Consider the following 19664-nt stretch of genomic DNA (forward strand, 5'->3'; position numbering starts at 1 on the left):
TTGGTCTCTAGCCTTTAGGTTATTGATTATGTTTCATCTGCCTTGGAGCATAGATAGTTCAATCATGAATCCATTAGATTTTTCTTTTCCGTTAAGCATATGGTGAAAAGCCACAACAGATGTATCTCTAGTATCTTATCATACTATGTCAACATTATAAAGAAGAAATATTGTGAGTATTCTTATATTACGATCAGATTTATAGGTGCAGTTCACTAGAGGGTAAAGTTGCTTACCATCTTTGTATAGTTTATTATTCAATAATTTTTCTTTGTCATACAATTTAGAAATGCAAAAACCCTTTCATGAACTAAATTTTTAAATCATTGCGAGCAAGTTTTTAAGAGTCGATGCACACTACATACACTTCATCCTATTTGTCACTCAATGGGGAATGCCTAAGAGAGATCATCACGATAGATAGTAGAATAGAGAACTTTAAATAAGCTTGCAAATTAGAGGCACTTGAGTAGAAGAATTGAGTATATTTGATCTTGTGAGAAAAAAGTTTGAAATTTCAGAGCCATTGTAGTTGTAATGAGAACTCCATACATTACATTTACCAACGAGACCTACAAATACTTAGTTCTTGCCACAAAGCACTGCTCTCTCAGATGACTTGTTCAACCATTTTGTGCTTATCACCTTTCCACTGATGTTATCTCTTCATTGTCACATTCTGTTGTTTCTCTACTAACTTAATCTTTCTATCAGAAAATTTTATCTTTATGCTGGCGATTGACATGACTTTTTGCACCATTAATGCATGCTATATTGCAATCAAAAAAGCAAAAGGAGATGATCATTTGTGATATCGGTGATGGTGTCCACATTAATTAATTATACTGCTTTGGTGGAACATACTGGACACTGTTGTCTTCGCAGACAGCCTGCACAAGGAAGACAATGCATTTAAAACAGGCTCTGTTTTAAGAACCAAAATTTTAGAGTACAGATGAAACGTTTAACCAGAGAATTCTCAAAAATACCATGAAAGAGGTATAGATAACAAATATTTTATACATAAACAACCACAAAGTAAATACAATTACAAAGGACAATCAACTGAAACGTGTACACTACAATCCTATATAATATATTATACATAAACAACAGCAAAACAAGATTTACTACAAGTTGACAACAAAGTAAATACCATTATAAAGGACAATCAATTGAAATGTGGACACTACATGGTATATGACAAACATCTTAAACAAGTACAAATCAGGATTCAATATAAGTTGACGACAAAGTAAATACCATTACAAAGGGTAACCAATTGAAACGTGTAAACACTATAATCCTATATGACAAAAATCTTATACATAAACAACCACAAATCAGGATTTACTATTAAGTTGTTGACAAAGTAAATAACATTACCGAGGACAATCAATTGAAATGTATACAACGTGGACAATCTTTATTGGAGTTATCAAGGGAATTTTCATCAATTGTTTTAAAGAATGTTATTCAAATGGTAAATGCAATGAGGACAATACCTAAGGATGAAGCTATATGCCATGCGCAGCGCAAGAGGCTGGTAAAAGTTTGATTTTGAAATTACCAACAGATGAGATTGTAACATCATTGTTGTTGTTGTCAAAGCTCACAATAGGATAAGTAGTTACACCCCAAGATCAGGTGAATCTTCTCTTAGTGTGCAGGCTCTGGTCCCCATTACATTGTTTGTGCAATATCATTTTCCAACACATTGTCTGCTGAAGCAAATAGATGCATATCTCTTCATGATAAGGGTTTTCTAACCCTGCTTTGCCATAGGCAAGGACAGGAGTTTACCAAAAAGTCTACACTACCTTGCTCCACAAATTCTAAGCAAGCTTGGCCAATACCAACTGGTATGGATGCTATTGCTTATCAACTTATAGAATTAGTATCCATTATTATTATTAGTTTCCACCTTGATTCAGGTGAATCTTCTCTTAGTGTGCAGGCTCTGGTCCCCATTACATTGTTTGTGCAATATCATTTTCCAACACATTGTCTGCTGAAGCAAATAGATGCATATCTCTTCATGATAAGGGTTTTCTAACCCTGCTTTGCCATAGTCAAGGACAGGAGTTTACCAACAAGTCTACACTACCTTGCTCAGAAATTAAGAATCAAATGAAAGGAGGGTCCAGCTTAGAAAGTGTCAGACATGCTTCACGTGTAGTCAAAAAAAAATTGGCCACTTTGGCAGGGAAAGATCCTTTTTTATTCAACATTATTTTATGTGAGGTAGGAGAGTGTGCTACTGTATGTGAGATAGCAATAAATTTTATTTAAGGCATGCTTGTGAAAAGACAAGCTTTTGCCAAACCGGAGAACACAAATGCCTATGTATTGAGCAGACAAAATAATTGTCACTAAGTTCAGCCACTCTTTGTCATTATCATCTGTTGTGTCTTGATAAAGCAAGGCAGTTTACTTTATGTGTCTGGCAGCTAGATTCTTGCAATTATCTTTTATGATATTTAATCCCAGCACTATTGACGTCATGCCAAGCTCATAAATCTGAACTGACAGACGACATGAAGGTTATGGATGACTATGCCGCTGAACATGACAAAATGAAAACAATGGAAACAGATCCTTGCATTTTCCAAAACTTTTGCTGGGTGCAAAAGGAAATGTTAACTTTGGGTGTTGCAGATGAAATGATTTATCAAAGGTATATGGAGAGCTTGTAAAACAATTTATCAAAGGAATATATGGAGAGCTTGTAAAATGATTTATCAAAGGAATATATGGAGAGCCTGTAGTAGCATTTAGTCTGCAACAAGTTATATGTTTCAACATCTGGTAGAAAAAGTGCAATTAGAAGCTTCATATTTCTGGTTCAAAGCATTGACACTGTTGCTCAAGGCCGAAAATAAAACATGCGTTGTCTTGTTTTTGTTACATGGTTTAAGAAACTTGGATAAGTTCCAGGTGATAAGAGAAGCTGAAAGGCAGGATAGAAACATCATTAAAAACCAGTCACCTACTTCTCATGATTTTGATTTTTCAGTTAAATTTGTTAAAATGAAGCTTGAGATTCTTAATCTAGACATGACCAACACGCCATCTGCCATTAATCTAGATAAAATATTTGAATCTCAGATGTGTCTTCGGGATCTCAGACGAAAACTAAAATAAAAATGCTGCAGATTTGTTGGGATTGTGGAGTAGATATTTACATATCATGAAAACTAGAACGATTCAAGGAGAAACATATTTTAAGATGGAGGAAGGTTTCTGTAGCTACTTATGATCACAGGACAAACATAAGTTTAAATCAAATCAGTAATCAGTCATGAAACAATGATTCAGGATCTAGCTCAGTATTTACAGCAGTTGGATGATACAATCTGGAAAGAACTTGTAATGTTCTCCAAAGACATTGGAGAGATAAACACATTCTCAATGGTAATGGCATGTATGTTTGATTTTAGGCATCAACAAAGAGTCATCCTAAGGCTATCTAAGTTGGCAGTATCTGGAGTAATGGTGAATCCACAAGAGCGACACCCAGGATTGAGAAGGCATCATTGGCATAAACTGGGCAGTGAATTGTTGGTCATCATGGCTTGAGGACAAGCAAACTCTGAGAGGGGAGGATTGCCATGTCCCCAAATAAGTTTCAGCTGGACGTGTTTGAAAGCAGGAAAAAAAGTGTTTTTAAAACTATTTATTAAATAATAATATTAAATACAAGCTGATATCAGAGGTGCAGAAGCAGACCTGGAAGTGGTAATTTGACCTTCCTTTGCTGTATGTCCATTCAACATTAGCAAAGCAAGAGTGCATGCAAGGGGGCTCTAAGGATTCAGAGGCAGAGGTAGCTGGTCATTGCAGTGGCATCATTTCAAAACAAACTATTGGGAAAGGTGATCTGTATAAACTGGATTCTCATTTCCAGTAATCAGATAATAGGATATATAATGGAGCACATCCTGTTTGACGGGACTTTGCCCTCCAAAGCTGTAAGGACCTATCAGTAGCATTGGAAGTCTTTTATCATTTTAGATATTTTTTGGTTTTATGTCATTGTAACATTGTTACATGATGTAATCACTGATCATTGAAACCATTAAATTCTGGATGGAATAGAAGTAAAACTGTTCAAGAGCATATATAGTTTTGATTGTCTGGCAATCTCAAATCCGAGTACACAGTTGAGAACATTTTCTTTTCTCTGTCAAATGTTGTTGACAATGATACTACTGCCACTCCACAGTCCAAACAGTTTAGCACAAGGAATCCCAAGCTGTCCCAGCAAGGTCTATCCTGGTTACACAATACAGATAACAGATCACAAGCATAGGTTTAATTATGAGTCAATCCAAAATGCCACGAGGACTAACTCTATTCCAACTTACCAATGTGCATGTTAAAGCTGCAAGTGATAGGTCTTCAATTATCCCACACATGACCATTACAGAAACTTTTGCAAGGAAGATACGGATTTCTGCCTTCCACAGAATTCAACAATCACAAAGAAATCAACAATCTGATTGAACTCACATTGAAGTATCAATATACAAATCTTTAAGGTTCAGGTTTCAGGTCCTCCCAAAACCTGTTTTTGTATAGGGTTTCAGGTCCCTTCAAAACTTGTTTTCCCTTAATCAAAAACAATCTGATTGACCTCACATTGAAGTATCAATATACAAATCTTCTAAGGTGTTGAAGAAGGTTCTCTGCCAAAAGCAACTCTTGTACAAAACCCTCATGTCATCTAGTTTTACAACACGTATCAAAACAATGTTGACACTGAGGAAGCTCTCTATTCACATTCTTGGAACATCCTATAATGCTCAGGGATCAAGACTGTCTATAGCTTTTATTTAACAGCCTCAATAAGGCTAGGCACCTCTGTCAGCATTTCAAGGTAACACTTCTGCATAGAAAAGCCATGCTTTCAATCATGACAACTGTTAACATCATGTTTCATTCATACCTTTGTCAACCTAGAGAATGGCATAGAAACAAGAGTAGTTTGACATGCACATCTACATCCCTTGTAACTCTTCACAAGATTAAGTTATCCACCGAGACACTGCCATCACCAAATACAAAATCCAGAACAAGAAAAGCTGGTTTTCAAAATAAGATCCCTTAAAAGCATTTTTTTTGCAGAAACTGAAAATGACCTAAGCTTACGAAAAGTGCATGTATGTTTTCTCTTGCGTTGACTGTAAGTCAGAAGGAAATACTTGACAATCATGAATAGTACAGAACTTTAAAAACTAACCCAACCACAGAAAAGGAAATTCATATTTGTGATATCCAAGAATGAAAAGCAATTAAGTAATGCTTGGTCAAGAAAAGATTAGTATACAAAACTCACAAGCATCAAAACAGTATGCCGATGAGACAATTTGCACCTCAGTTTCAGATACTATTGCAACATGTGTGGTATCAAAATAAATAAGCTCATCTATCCGAGCATCAGGCCTAGAAGCATCAACCACTGCCAATAATATGATTCCTTGACCATTATCCAAATTCAAAAACAACTCTGATGCACAGAAACCCCTCCAGAATTATCATCACTTCAAAATTGAATAGATGTGCACAATGGGAGCCAATGCTGGATTAACAGTTCACTGAAATATGTAACATTTTAAAATTAAAAAACCTTAGAGAAAACAAGCATTTACACATGACCACGAATATTGCCTTTTGAAATGCCTTGTGAAATTCCAAATTAGAGTATCACAGAGGCCTAGATAAGAGGGATTGACTACTGTAGATTGTATTGAATCTTGACACCCTATCCCTCTATGACATTTGAGTTACTCGGTAAGGATCATCTGGTTCCTCGGTTTCCCTAAATGGTACATCATTTTGACTAAAAGCTTTAGGACATCAATCTCTCTAGTATAAACAACTAAACCACAGTTGCACAGTAGTCTGTGATCCATTCCAAGTATTTTAACAAGTTCTATGGCATACCATTAAGACTTATTCAAAAAACCAGTAGTTCAAGCACAAAGAGATAGAACTAAGTGAGCCTAAGGATAGAACCACAATTAACTAAGATAGCAATACTAAAATATTCCATGACTTCAGAGTAAAACTCATCATTTGGTTATGCTGTTAAGAATTATTGGGATAACTCGCTTTGAATTAAAGGAAAAAACCTACCCTAGTTCAAATTTGCAACTTGTGATAATATCAGAGTAGTGCAGCAGATTAAATTGAGATATAAATCATAATAAAAAGTAATTTCCAAGAAAGTTAGAAGTTGCAAAGACCAAAGTCGTTTCCTATTGAGATTCATCTTGAACACCCCCTCAATGATCATCTCAATTTTTAATTTCTTGACGACAAGCAATCTTGAGCAGGGCAGACTGTAATGTCCCTAAAACTTGAACAAGATTAACCAACACCCCTCATACATCTCCCATAGAATCTTAAGGAGAACAAAAGCAATTAAATTTGGTGCCAAATAAGACAAGCCACATCATCCATAATAAAGACAAAAGGCATTTAAAGACAGAAGACACAAGCCATTGACTCCTACTTGCTTTAATTCCCAAAAAAGCTCGAAAATTTCAACTGATTTAGACTATCTCCCTTTGCAACTCTTCCTATAAAATTCTTAAGAAAATTGTTGCCAACCACCTCAAAGCCATCCTAGAAAAGCTGATATCTAAGGAGCACGACGGATTCATCCCTACTAAGCAAACTCATGATAGCATCACTGTCATCACTGAAGCCTTTCATTCAAGTAAACAGCTAAAAACAGGTAATTGCCATAAAAATTAATACAGCTAGAGCCTTTGATAAAGTTCACTCGAGGTGCTCCAAAAACTTGCTTTTTGCCATGTTTTATTTCAACAAATTAAACCTTGCATTTCCTCTTTGTCAATTGCCCCTATTGTTAATAGTTCTCCACCCTACTCCTTCAAGTCTTCAAGAGGGTTGAGGCAAGACTTCCTTTTTCTCCTTACCTCTACATCACCGGTTTGCAGTTTGCAAAGACTCTTGGCAGATACCTCTGAGCTAAAAAAAAAATAGAAGCAGACCACTGGTATGCAGATTGCATATGGTATAAAAGCTCCTACTCACTCTCAATTTGTTGATGATTTAATTACCTAGACTTAATATCACTATGATCATCTTCTACACAATTAATGCTCTACCTGAAATGGTAATTGATTATTTACAAAGGAGAGGAATACTCCTTAAATAGAGAATTACAAGGAGATCTTTCCATAATGGAAAGAATCAAGAACTGAAACAAAGAAAGGAAACATACTAAAAAGAAACTAAACGACTTAAATGGCCATTATAGCTAAATATAAAAATATCACGTTATACTACCCAGTGGGACACTGGTTTTTCCTTGAATCTTGGATCTGCAAAGGGATCACATCATGACATTTTCAAATATTTGGGCGTTACCATAGAGATCACACCAATGCTTGAGACTACTGGTGCTAGGTGATTGGAAAGATTCTTAAGGATAACAGAATTTTCCAACTCCTGGTTATCTCTTGCTTGTAGAATGTTTTTGCTTGTGTTGATCATCATTTTGGATGATATGGGGTTTTGTTCCAATGAAAAAGCAGGGCAGAACATCACCACCTTCTACCTCATGACACTATTTGTTTTTAGTTCACTTTGTATATGTGAGGGGATTTGCTGAAATCAAGCATTAGAGGCCCATATACACAAAGAACGCTACTAATTTCTAGCTTGGGGCACTTAAGTATTAACAATTACTTCGTTTTCACCAGGAGCATCTGAAGGAGTTTTGTTCAAATCAGTTGGACACAAAGCTTTCAAATACAGAGAGAAGAGAATATCCTCCGTTTTGTAAGAAAACTGTTGTGGGACAAAAAGCTCTCTAAGAAGGGAGGCATGATTCATATTAGATCCAAGAGAAGAGTTCATCCACAAAAGAAAAAAAGAAGCAAGTTTCAGGACCTCAAACTATACTTTTTGGTGGCATTAAAAGTTGAAAATTTTAAAAATCATGTTCATCTCCAAAAGTTATGCAATTTCAAAAAAGCACCACCTTGTTTTGAATATGCATGCAAAAGCTATGATTCCAAAAGATGAAAGGTAAAAACTATCACAGGGAGATGGCTTTATAATTACTAAGTACCAACTTTGAAACTGTCGTGGTGTTTTCCCCTGCTGAAAAGAGGTGGTTTCGTCCAAATGGAAAAAAACAATGAGAATTTGAAGTATTTTCACAACCCTATCTTTTCAGTTTCTTATAAAATGCTTTTTATACAACTGAAAAATCTTCTGACACTATAAAAGGTAATTGGTAAACTAAACCAACAGGGAGAAAGAGAATTGAACTGTTGTATCTCTTAGAACTAACAGTTGCAGTGATAGGCTTGACATAGATCGTATCACTCTGTTTACACATCTACTTAACCAATACTGGCAGAGAGCAATTGCCTCTATGGTCACACAGGGTTTTCCCATAATAAATTTATGTTATGTTGTATCTATACATTTCAGCTTTTCATGTCTTTCTATAAACAGAGAGCATTCAAAATGACTTACCAAGTCAAGTGGATTTTACACTTTGCCAATTTATGTTTATAGGAAGACATCTGTTAAATGATTTGTTAATCATGTCAAAGTGAATATTCCACCATGTAATTTCTGTACTTTATCCCTGATTGGCTTCACACAACAAAAGGTTAAAGTGATTGAAAGAATTAAATATATTTTGTTTAAATAATTGTGAATATAAAAAATGCTGCCACTTTCTTGCTGATCCTCTTTCAGTTTCTATCCTTATTTGTCTGATTGCTCTAACATTTTTAATGAGATAAAAAACAATGAGTTTTCATGGGTTTTCAGGGATGGGAAACATTATGGGCACAAGGATTGAACATCATTCGCAGTCCCAAAAAATTTAAAACTTCAGGACATCTCCCCAGGTGGGGGGCAATCCCATGGAAGTTTCCTTGTTTTGGAACCCAGTGGGAAGAGCAGATAATCCCTGATGTCTTTGTGATGTCCCTTTTTGTGAACAGATTACATATTGTAAAGGCTGGTCTTCTGCGAAAAAATGGAAATGTAGAAAAACATCTGTTATTGGAAGTTTTGTGTATAGCGAACACCAACCTCGTAAACCATCAGAGAAAAATAAGACAAAGTGACTCATTTAGCCTCAAACACTCATAGTCTGCTTGCAACTCTGATACTGGTACTGCTCAGTTCAGTGGTTTTCTAATTCACTTAGCTCCTTCCTAGCATCACTCATAGTCTGCTTGCTTTGCTCGAGGAAAAGCAGCCTGTCCTTGCTCATAGCAGCTTGTATTGCCCTGAATTATTCAAGGCAGGAAAAACAGCCATGCCATTGACCTTACATATTTTAACATGAGGTTTTTTTGTCCTTCAATTTGGCTGTGGGTGACCCAGTTTTGTCAACTTGTACCTAAACACTTTCCACTTGTAAAGATATGCTCTTTGTAATTGATAGATAGGAAATGAATATTGTATTTTATTTAAAAGAAAGAAATCTGATTCAATGTAAACTACATTTTTTGTATCTTGTAATTTAATTTTGTAGAGCTTGTAAATTTTATATTATTATTAATTAAAATAAAGTATTTAAGGGTTAAATTGGAAAAGTATAATATATCACATTATGTGTTAAATGGGGTTGGAACCTCAAATGAACTTTGGTGATTGCAAGATCCAATGTCTAGCGTATGAGGTTTTAATTTTAAATATAAATATACATATATATAGCCACCCCCAAAATTTAGGAAATGTTTGCACTTTGCACAACCCCCACCAAATCCTCAAATTTTAAAATATTTTTTTACTGGCCTTAAAGCCTCAAATTTTAAATTTTTTTTACTGCCCTTAAAGCCTCATCCCCACTTCCAAGAAACTCAGAAACACAGTATAAAACAAATTCCTGATACCCTTAGTGTGCTACTATAATGAATACAAGCAAATTATCAAAAGCAAGTGCAGAAAAAATAAATAAAGCCAACCTGCATCTCCTCTGATAACACCTCTGCTACAGACAATGTATAGCATCCAGGAACAAATCTACCTGAAATGCAGAACATTAATTACTTGTAATTAATGAAGTTTTTCAGGATTGGAAGGAAACAAAGTATAGTTAATATCAAACCCAATTTCCATGGATATAATCACACATTAAAACCTCCCTTATCACAAGAGCAACTAAAGCCAATAGATCCTGGGGAACTAGATAATAGATTTAAATAAAAAAGATGCCATATAAATCACTCATTTCAAGAAGATGTCTCATGTAGAAGGTAATTAGAGAATCACAAATAAAAACATTAGGACTAACAGAACATATTAAAAAACATTACACTTGAAAGAATGCTAGAGTGACAAGCACAATGGCGCTACTTGACTGGAACCTAGGTCCAAATTGATAACATGGTGATTTTGAGGTATGAGAAGGTTCCATCATTGTGTTTATAAAACATATCATCCAAATCAGGTTATGAGCATGATCATTTAATATTACCAGTGCTAAATCTTAAAAATTCAATGCTTTTAGAACCATGTTTAGTTTATGACTGCTTGGAATGTGGATGTTTGATTATAATGAATTTTATAAACAGGAGTTCTTAATTCAATCCAAGTGATTATCTTATTTCAAAAACCTGCATACTCATGATGATAAATTTTAGTTTTAACCAGTTGTTGCATCCTGAGACCTCTAAGGAGAATGCTTGTAGCACTCAATCTCAAAAATGTAAAAAAAAAGGAATTGTCAAGAGCAAATGGACCAAGGATAATGCATATTGATTATCAAATATGTTTTCAATTTAAGTTTTAACCAAATCTTGCATCCTGAGACCTGAAACCTCTAAGGGTAATGCTGGTAGTACTCAATCTCAAAAATGTAAAAATAAAGGAATTGTCAAGAGCAAATGAACTAAGGATAATGCATAATGAATATCAAATATGTTTTCAATTTAAGTTTTAACCAGTTCTTGCATCCTGAGACCTCTAAGGGTAATACGTGCAGTACTCAATCTCAAAAATGTAAAAATAGAGGAATTGTCAAGAGCAAATGGACTAAGGATAATGCATATTGATTATCAAATATGTTTTCAATTTAAGTTTTAACCAATTCTTCCATTCTGAGACCTTTGAGGGTAATAGAGCAAATGGACTAAGGATAATCCATATTGATTATCAAATATGTTTTCAATTTTAGTTTTAACCAATTCTTGCATCCTGAGACCTCTAAGGGTAATGCTTGTAGTAGTAAATCACAAAAATGTAAAAATAAAGGAATTGTCAAAAGCAAATAAACTAAGGATAAGCATATATAGATTTGAAATCTACATCCAGGCAATCTCTTACATAATACACATGAAATCATTGTATAAATGGAGTGAATAAAAAAATTATATTTCTCGATGAAATTTTCAAATAAACCTTTACACAGAAATACACCTTTACAAAAATCAGTTCCTTAGATTAACAAGTGAGAACAAAAAAATCAATCACCAGATTTAAAGAAATATTTCAGATCTCCAAAAGAGAAGAGAAGAAAGAGATTGCTTTCTGCCAACTATATGTCTGATTTTACCACTACGATATTCAGAAACCCAATTTGTAATTTCATTATCATTGTCAAACTGGGACATAGGGAATATAGATGAGAGTCTGTGGTTTGTAAATTAATAAAACTTAATCTATTCATTTTCACATGGATCGCAGTACATCATACTGCCCTAAAACTGACTTATCTGTTTCTTCACATAAAAAGATCTTATGTTTAAAGGTTATTTTTGCTAAATTCTAATAGCCAGAGTAATAGTTAAAGTTCAACTATCACTGATTAAACTGTAAAATAAAGACATCATCACGAATAATAAAGCAAAACTGAGTACAAAGGAACACAATAATACTTTTAGAAAATACAAAGATGTCAATTGATAAAAAAAATAGATATCAAAAACGTTTTAAAACATTAATAACTTAAAGACAAGTTGTGCAAAACTATTAGAAAGCTTTGCTGAGTTCAACACTTACTTATCCTCAACCACCGAGCTGCCCAGCTTCTCGTGGGATCCATACATGAAATGATTCTGCACAACATATGTGGAATGTTATTTCCTAGCATATTAATAAATGTTACCTCAATCCAGACTAAAAGCCATTAAAAAAATAATTTCAAGCATCCATCATGTACAAATTACTTTATAACTCATTCTCAAATAGAAAATGTCTGTAGAACTATATGAAAGAAGACACATTAGAATACAAATTTTACTTGATCCAAACAAACCTCAAACTAAACATCCATTTAAAAATAACCTAAAGTGCTAACTAGACCTCAACAAGAAAAGGTGGTTGCTTTCCTCCTCTATTTTCTACTACCTTAATCTTTTTAATGACTTCCTTCCCTGCTCACGTCATCAAAAAGCAGTTTGCTGGTGTTGAAATGTTTCCCTGAAAATCAATGATGTGATTGAGGAGTAATTATGCCGAGAGACATCTACAATGACATCAAAATGCCCGTAAACAAAAATCCATTTTTGAAATAATTTGACATGCAAATAACGGGTAAATGCATGAAATATGCCATATTTCAGCTTTTGTGGAGGTATTATTTTATTACTCCAAATAAAATAGAACCCTCGCCACTTGTCTCCAGCTAGATTCAGCTTTTTGCATGCAGGACTTTAAAGGATTTGTATTCTTGGTATTTAGTATTTTAGAAGAACATTTATTTTACATATGATTCTCTTCTATTATAAGATATCTCTCGGCATATTTTACATATATTTTTTAAATATAGGTATACTAGTTTATACTTTATTACATTCAGCATGTATTGGTGACTTTATGCAAGGAGTGTGAGAGCTACTCCATAAACAATTTTTATAATATCTACCCTCCAAACTGAAGCAATTTGAGGCATTTCCCTCTTAGCCAAAGATTCCTTTTAAATGCATTTGCTCAAATTTATGTCAAGGAAGGAAATTCTGATTAGTTCTAAAGTTGGTTTCTTCATATTATTTTGGGTTTCAGCTCTCTAAGAGCATACCCAATATGAAAAAAATGGAAACAACACTTGCACTGATATCCCAATGGAATACAAAGAGCAATAAAATCAAAGTGAATGTTCTTGCAATAGAAATTGTACCTCAAATATGCTTTTTTAGTCGTTTAACTTCTTTACTTTTCATTCACTATTATATATTATGTTTTATATTTGCAAATATTGTATTGAGTCTATATATTGAGCAGAATTGGAGTACATACTATTTATCCGCTCTATTCAAAGAAACCAGTTGACAGCATAAAAAGTGGAGGATTTGGTCTATGTGCACTCCAACTTGCATCTCCTTTCACATAATGCTAAGAAAGCTAGCTGGTTACAGAGGAGGGGCAACAAGGAATTGGCTGTAACCCCTGAGCATGCTGACTAGACACTTTTATTGCACAGCTTGCCTTAAGTCTCTTTAGATGAAGCAAAATCTAAACATGAGATGGCTAGTGGGAGTGGCTCTGCCACTAGCTGTGGTTCAAAATTCAAATAAACGAAATGTTCACCTTGATGCTCTCAATGAAGAAAGATATGAAGATTATTGATTGTAATTTTGTACTGACATTTGGCATTAAATCAATGAATAACAAGTATTCTGTTTTTTTTTTCAAATTATAAGTATTTTTATACATTTTTTCAGATAATACATCTATTAAAAAAAATATGTGCGTACAGCCATATCCAAACAGGTAACTTTGACTCAAATAATAGCTGAAGAATAAATTACCACCTATGACAATAATTTATATAAACAATAATAAGACTACAAATATTACAAGGCAAGTCAATGTCAAAGTGAAGATCTCCACCTACCTATAAATGTTTCTAGGGTCAATTCTTTTAGGATATAATCGATCACTTATGATATTAATATATTATAGATCAATCGCTCTGGCAGTTTTTCCCTTTCTCTGATACTGAATAGCAGTTTGGCAAAGTGATTTTTATAAGGACCGGGTTAGTGAAGAGAGCATTTCAAGCCCCTATGTTGTTTAGGTGCTTCCATTCACAAAAATATTGTTTCATAACTGATTACCATCAGCACAAGCCACCAAAATTATTTGCAACCTCCCCATAATAACAAAAATTAAATATTACCAGGCATACACAAAACATCTGAATGATAGATAGAAAAAACCAATTAAAAGTCAAGTTCAATCATGCATCATGCCAAGCCCCTGCTTAGTGTAACAATCATTTAAATTGTAAAGAAATTAAAACACATTCTACATTCCAAAGGATGCAAGGTATCAACACCACAATGCCTTATTCTGCCTATGACCATCTGAAAAAATACAATACTTGACACCCACCCAATAATTAGCAAGCGGATACAGGAAATCAATGTCAAGTGCCTTCTTCCAGGAAACATCTGAAATGATGTACATCATGGCAAAATAAGAAAAGTGTGAACAGGCTTTACACTCAACTACGTAACAGGAATTGTCGTAAACTAAGCATAAAGTCAGTGTTTCCATTGTCAAGTCGCATGGTGATACAAACTTATAAACCATACAGTAACCTTACCCTGAGAAATTGGATGTTGTGCAGTCCACTACTCGGTCATGATCTTGGTCCATACTGAAGAAAGGGCAATTTTCACAACCAGTTTCCCTGAACTATTCAATCAGTTAGAAAACAAAGAGTAAGGAATGATAGGTTGTACATCATGTACTGGACATAGTCCAATTAAAAACTGGTGAATTACATTGTTGTTCTGTCATACGTTTAACCCAATCGCATAAAATTCAAAGAAATGTATCATAGGATTAAAAACTCCCAGAAAGCTATTTTCCACATTGACAACAACAATCCAGCATAATAATGCTGATATGACACAAATAAAATGCAAAAATAAACTTTAAATTCTTTCTTTGCAAAAACACGAGAAGAAACAGCACAATGTTGTATCACCTGATCATAGGTCTTGATCAAACGGCAGCGAAGGCAAGCCCTGAGCTCACGGCCAAAGCTCGTTGGAACTTGTGCAGCACTCCCCATTGATCTACAGTTCCACTGATAAGGGATGAAGTTTCAAACAAAAAATGCAATTCAGTGTACCCCTGCAATAGATAGATTTTACATAAGTGTAAATAAGCAATAAAGGAATATATTCAAAGAAATCAATAAACAAGGCAAACAATGAAGAAATGCTGCTATTCTATCAGACAGATTTATCTACGAGAAACTATGACCTTCTATTCTATCAGACACATTTATCTACTAATCATTTTTTTGTGGACTCTTATAGGATGATATTAAAACACAAATGGATTGACTTATATCCTTAACTTTATTTGGTCCTTTGTGGCAGCTTACATGTTGATATTACAGAATATTAAACTCCCTGTTTATTTTCTATTGATGTTGAAAAAATCAGTTCCAATTAATGCCATCATTTACAAAGCTACAATTGCATCCATTTCTAACCAGTGGTATCACTAAAACTAAGGTACCAGACCACTGAAATTCTATGCAACTTTTATTTTCTTAATATTTATTGGATTTAAGTGTAATGCAATGATTAGTGTACCAAAAATAGTTTGAAGTTTCATCTCAGGTGGCTTGTGTATATACAAATATACCATATCCTGGGGATGTATCCCTGGGGTTTTTGGGGAATTTCTCTGAACAGGAACGTCCCAGATGCAAAGTGAGAGGAACGAAGCACCTCCCTGCCATCTCCAATGCCCAGTCCCCCATGAGAACTGTCCACAGGACACCCCTAAAAAGTGGGGATGTTCCCCTTTTGTGGGACATCTTGCCATGCCCAGGATGACTAGAGGAACATCATGACATCCCTTGAAGAGATACTTTCACATAAAAAAGAAAAAAACCGAAAAAAAAAAAAGGTGAAGACCCTATCCCTAAACCTAGGAGAATAGAGGTGGGAAGGCCCAACATTAAAAGCTAAAAAAAATTGGAGCCTGTGATCTCTTGCTATAAGAAAAATAAAAGAGATGGAATAGAGAAGAAGAGGAAAACAGAAGCAGAAAGAGGAAAAGAAAAGGAAAGAGGATGAGGAAGATAAAATAAAGCAGATCAGCACCAACTATATTCCCATTTCCCAATTCCCATTGATTTTCAAATTAGCACCTCAAAATTCAAGCTAAATGAAAACCATAGATGGACTTTTTTAAATTTCTATAAATACTAGCACTTGTACCTAAAGGAGGTGCAATGGTTACACCGATTGTAATTTATGAAAAGGTCTATATTTGCTACAGGGCCAAGCTTATATTGCAGGTCCAATAAAATTACAACAAACACTTTCCACTAGCAGAAAATTGAGTGTATTAATGTTAGAAATAACAGTAATCCGAGGCTTTGGAGTGGAGAAAGCTAGAGAGATCTTACTAACCATGGTTCTAACTCAAGCATATGGTGAAAGTTTGATGAAGAAACTTCATCAAGTTGTCATTGCCCATCAAATAGTTGGTTTAAGTCAAGCTTAATTTTTGCCTGCTTTTATTCTTTGCAGTCACCAATTTGTATGCAGAACAAGGCTCATGTACCTAACCAGGGTTTTAAAACGATGTTGTATATAGGATGCCTCCCTATCCTTGCCACTATAAAACGCAACACCTTTTGAATGGCTCCTTAATCGGTAATGTAATTGTCAATAATCTCCTCCCAATTGTTATTCTTTAGACATCAGCTTCCCAAAAGAGGGAAAAAGGTTTGTAACTACAACACCTGCAGTAGCAACATATGCCTACAGTGTAGGAAAACAATACCCCATATGAAGAACTAAAACATTACATTTCCTCATCAAAATGTAAAAATAATAACAGGATAGAAAAGGCATTCTGTTACCAGTTTTTATAGAACATATTTAGGACTTGCATAAAGACAAAGACACTGGGCATATAGAAGCCCATAAGAAACTACAGACAAGTCCTCAACAAATAAAACGACACAATTTTGAGCAGAACCTTGGAATATCACTTGCAATTCTCTGTTCTGGTTAGTTTTCCAACTATCCACATGAGATATATTGTAATATGTAATATTCTGAAAGTAACTCACAGCGATAAGAAAAAGTTTAATAGAAGACAATTAAAACATAATCATTTGGGATTTTATAAACTATTAAAAATACTCAAGGATACAATAATTAAAATGGGTGCTTCAAATTAAAGTGCGGAGTGCAAAATAAAACCAAGAATAAAAAGTGCTTAACAATTGAAAAATTATATCAGCCCCTGGCACATTGGGCATTACATGGCACTATTGAACAATAACACCTTCAAAATTATATGCATTTTGGCTACATTCTTATATGTTGGTTGGTAATGATATCCATGAATCATAGCAATAATAATGGTTGGCTTGTATTCTCCCTCTCACCTCACTCAGAAGGAGAGGCTGGGGATGATGGGGATTCTCCTCATAAGTCCCACCCATTATTATCAGATGGTATTGATCTTTACTGTCTTGTCATTCACAAGTACTATACTTATTATATAGATCAAGACATACTCACAATCTACATGACAGTCCACTTGTAAATTGACTCATAATGGCCATTTCAGATTATTTTCAAATACCTAAATTCTAGTGACGAGCAATACTATTCAAATATCTATACTGTTATTTATTCATCAATCTGGGTTTGAAATATATTAATCTTCTGCTTCCTGCCAAAGCTCATCTTTTAGTCTTAACAATTTGGAATTTCATATATGGATTCGTATATGAGAATAGCGATAGATAAAACCATGCCTTAACAGATAACAATAGAATTGTTTTAGGATGAAATAAAACCCAATGAAAATAAATTAATAATCATACTGCATACAGATTCCCCCGAAGAAATTACTAAACTGAACCCTACCAAAGCAGAAATTTTACAAAAATGAGTTGAACCAGATAACCCAGCTACGCACAGACGCCCCTTCCCCGCCCCACCAAAAAACGATCACTGAAACCATGGCAATTGCCTTACCTCCAGATTCTGCACAATTTGTGTTATGCTGTTGAGAAAAAAAAAAATGGGCAGAATTTGCAGAAAAGAATTAAGAAACCCTACCAAAGCAGCTGCTAAACTACATGGTGCAATGAACTGCCCGTTTTACCCCTAAACTTACTAAGTATTGGGAATTAAAAAGGGGCTTCATATTCGCGATAAGGGCCTGAGATGGACATTAATCGATAGGAAAGAGAAGAACATGGATAGAAGAAGAAAACAACAAAACTGAATTAATGACTACACGCTGCTTGAGTAAGAGAGGGTTTTGGGGGTGCAAGGGATGTCAAAAAAATTCTTGCAGTTCATGTCTCCTACTTCAGCTTTCTCCACGTAAATTACAAAAGATTTCCATAATACACACAAAGCCATGCATCCAAGGGCAGTGCCCCTTCCTAAATTTGTCGAATGCTTTCTTAAAATCTGCAGCATCATGCCTGCCAGGGCATCGCCCATACTGGCCGCAGAAATGATTCAAAAAAAATGATCTGGCCGCATAAATAGTTCAAAAAAAAAAAAAAGCTAGAGACTTACCTGAAGATTCTAGACAAATTGTGGCACGCTGTTAATGATGTCGATGATAAAAACTGGGCAGAGTTTGCAGAAAAAGTTTACGAAACCCTACCACGCTAAAAAAGAATTAAAATGATAGGAACCAGAACCAATCTTCTAACGGTTGCTGCTTCAATACATTCGCATAATCAAAATATGCATCCGAAAATATCGAGGTTTTAGGATTAGGATTCCTCAAATCCGATTTGAAAAGTTAATAATATATAAGATAATGTAAGCGAGTACATTTTTCTATATGCATAGATAGAGGATAAATTAATTCAATAAATTTAAATTAAAAAAATGAGTCGTATTGTTAAAATTAGTGGTGAATTATCATTGACAATTATAGGACATATGTTCTAATTTTCATAAATTAAATATTAAAATATAATAATATTATTTTTTAAATTGGTGTAATTTTTTCATTGCATTTGAATGTGGTGTAGTGTAGTTCAATCAATAAAGTTATCTTCAATTTTTCATTGCATTTGAATGTGGTGTAGTGTAGTTCAATCAATAAAGCTATCTTTAATTTTTCATTAAATGAATTTGAAACTATTGAATATTATATTTCTATATCAATCTTAAAATTAAACTTTTATATCTTTTAGATTTGAACTATTTAATTAAAATATGTAAATTTTGAAACATTATTTTTACCTTCAAATAGAATGTTCCAATAATGCTAAAAAGAAGGGAAAGACAAGGCCACAAACAACTTCATGCCACGTCTATGCATAAATATGCTAAGTGTACTATTCACATAATTAATCACTTGGTAGTGTGTGGTTTCATAGACCACAATTAAATGTTAATTAAAATGAAGGAAAAATATTGCTTTCAATTATTTGTATTAGGTGTTCAATGATTATCTCTCTTTGTATATCTAATTTCCTTGTTTTTTAAGTGAGTTTACAAAAGATTTTTTAATTTTTAAATTCAAATATTGAAATTATTATTATATGTGGAAGATATTATTAAGATATATTTATTGATTGTATTAATTAAAATTTAGTTTTTATTTAATAATATATTTAAATGTTTCATTTTTGTTTATTGTGAAAATTAAATATAATTTGAAAAATCAATATTTTTAAAAGTTTTTTTTTTGTC

The 19664-nt window shown here is 34.0% G+C and overlaps 1 protein-coding gene across 7 annotated transcripts; it reads right to left on the bottom strand.

Moving 5' to 3' along the window:
* Nucleotides 1–465: 465 nt before the first annotated feature.
* Nucleotides 466–18774, bottom strand: LOC131031319 (transcription elongation factor SPT4 homolog 2). Of its 7 annotated transcripts, XM_057962417.2 has the most exons (7): nt 18531–18771; nt 16389–16742; nt 14942–15090; nt 14555–14646; nt 12007–12062; nt 9972–10033; nt 909–4888 (listed from the first exon to the last, which is right to left on the bottom strand). In XM_057962417.2, the coding sequence occupies exons 3-7, from the start codon at nt 15026–15028 to the stop codon at nt 4832–4834; spliced, it is 354 nt and encodes a 117-aa protein (XP_057818400.1). In that variant the 5' UTR covers nt 15029–15090; nt 16389–16742; nt 18531–18771; the 3' UTR covers nt 909–4831. The 7 variants fall into 7 exon arrangements, with proteins under 7 accessions (XP_059065537.1, XP_057818402.1, XP_059065538.1 ...); XM_059209554.1 differs by lacking the exons at nt 909–4888; nt 16389–16742 and adding an exon at nt 466–890 and having other exon boundaries at nt 18531–18774; XM_057962419.2 differs by lacking the exons at nt 909–4888; nt 16389–16742 and adding an exon at nt 466–890 and having other exon boundaries at nt 14555–14641; nt 18531–18768.
* Nucleotides 18775–19664: the final 890 nt, after the last annotated feature.

This window comes from Cryptomeria japonica, chromosome 8 (genome assembly GCF_030272615.1).
Source record: "Cryptomeria japonica chromosome 8, Sugi_1.0, whole genome shotgun sequence".
Taxonomy (NCBI): domain Eukaryota; kingdom Viridiplantae; phylum Streptophyta; class Pinopsida; order Cupressales; family Cupressaceae; genus Cryptomeria; species Cryptomeria japonica.

Coding starts and splice junctions, on each gene's coding strand:
- LOC131031319 (XM_059209553.1), bottom strand. CDS start 15,028: ATGGGGAGTGCTGCACAAGTTCCAACGAGCTTTGGCCGTGAGCTCAGG. Junction 14,647..14,941: donor TGATCAAGACCTATGATCAG/GTGATACAACAT, acceptor CTGATTGAATAG/TTCAGGGAAACTGGTTGTGA. Junction 4,889..9,971: donor TGTTATCAGAGGAGATGCAG/GTTGGCTTTATT, acceptor TTTTCTATGCAG/AAGTGTTACCTTGAAATGCT.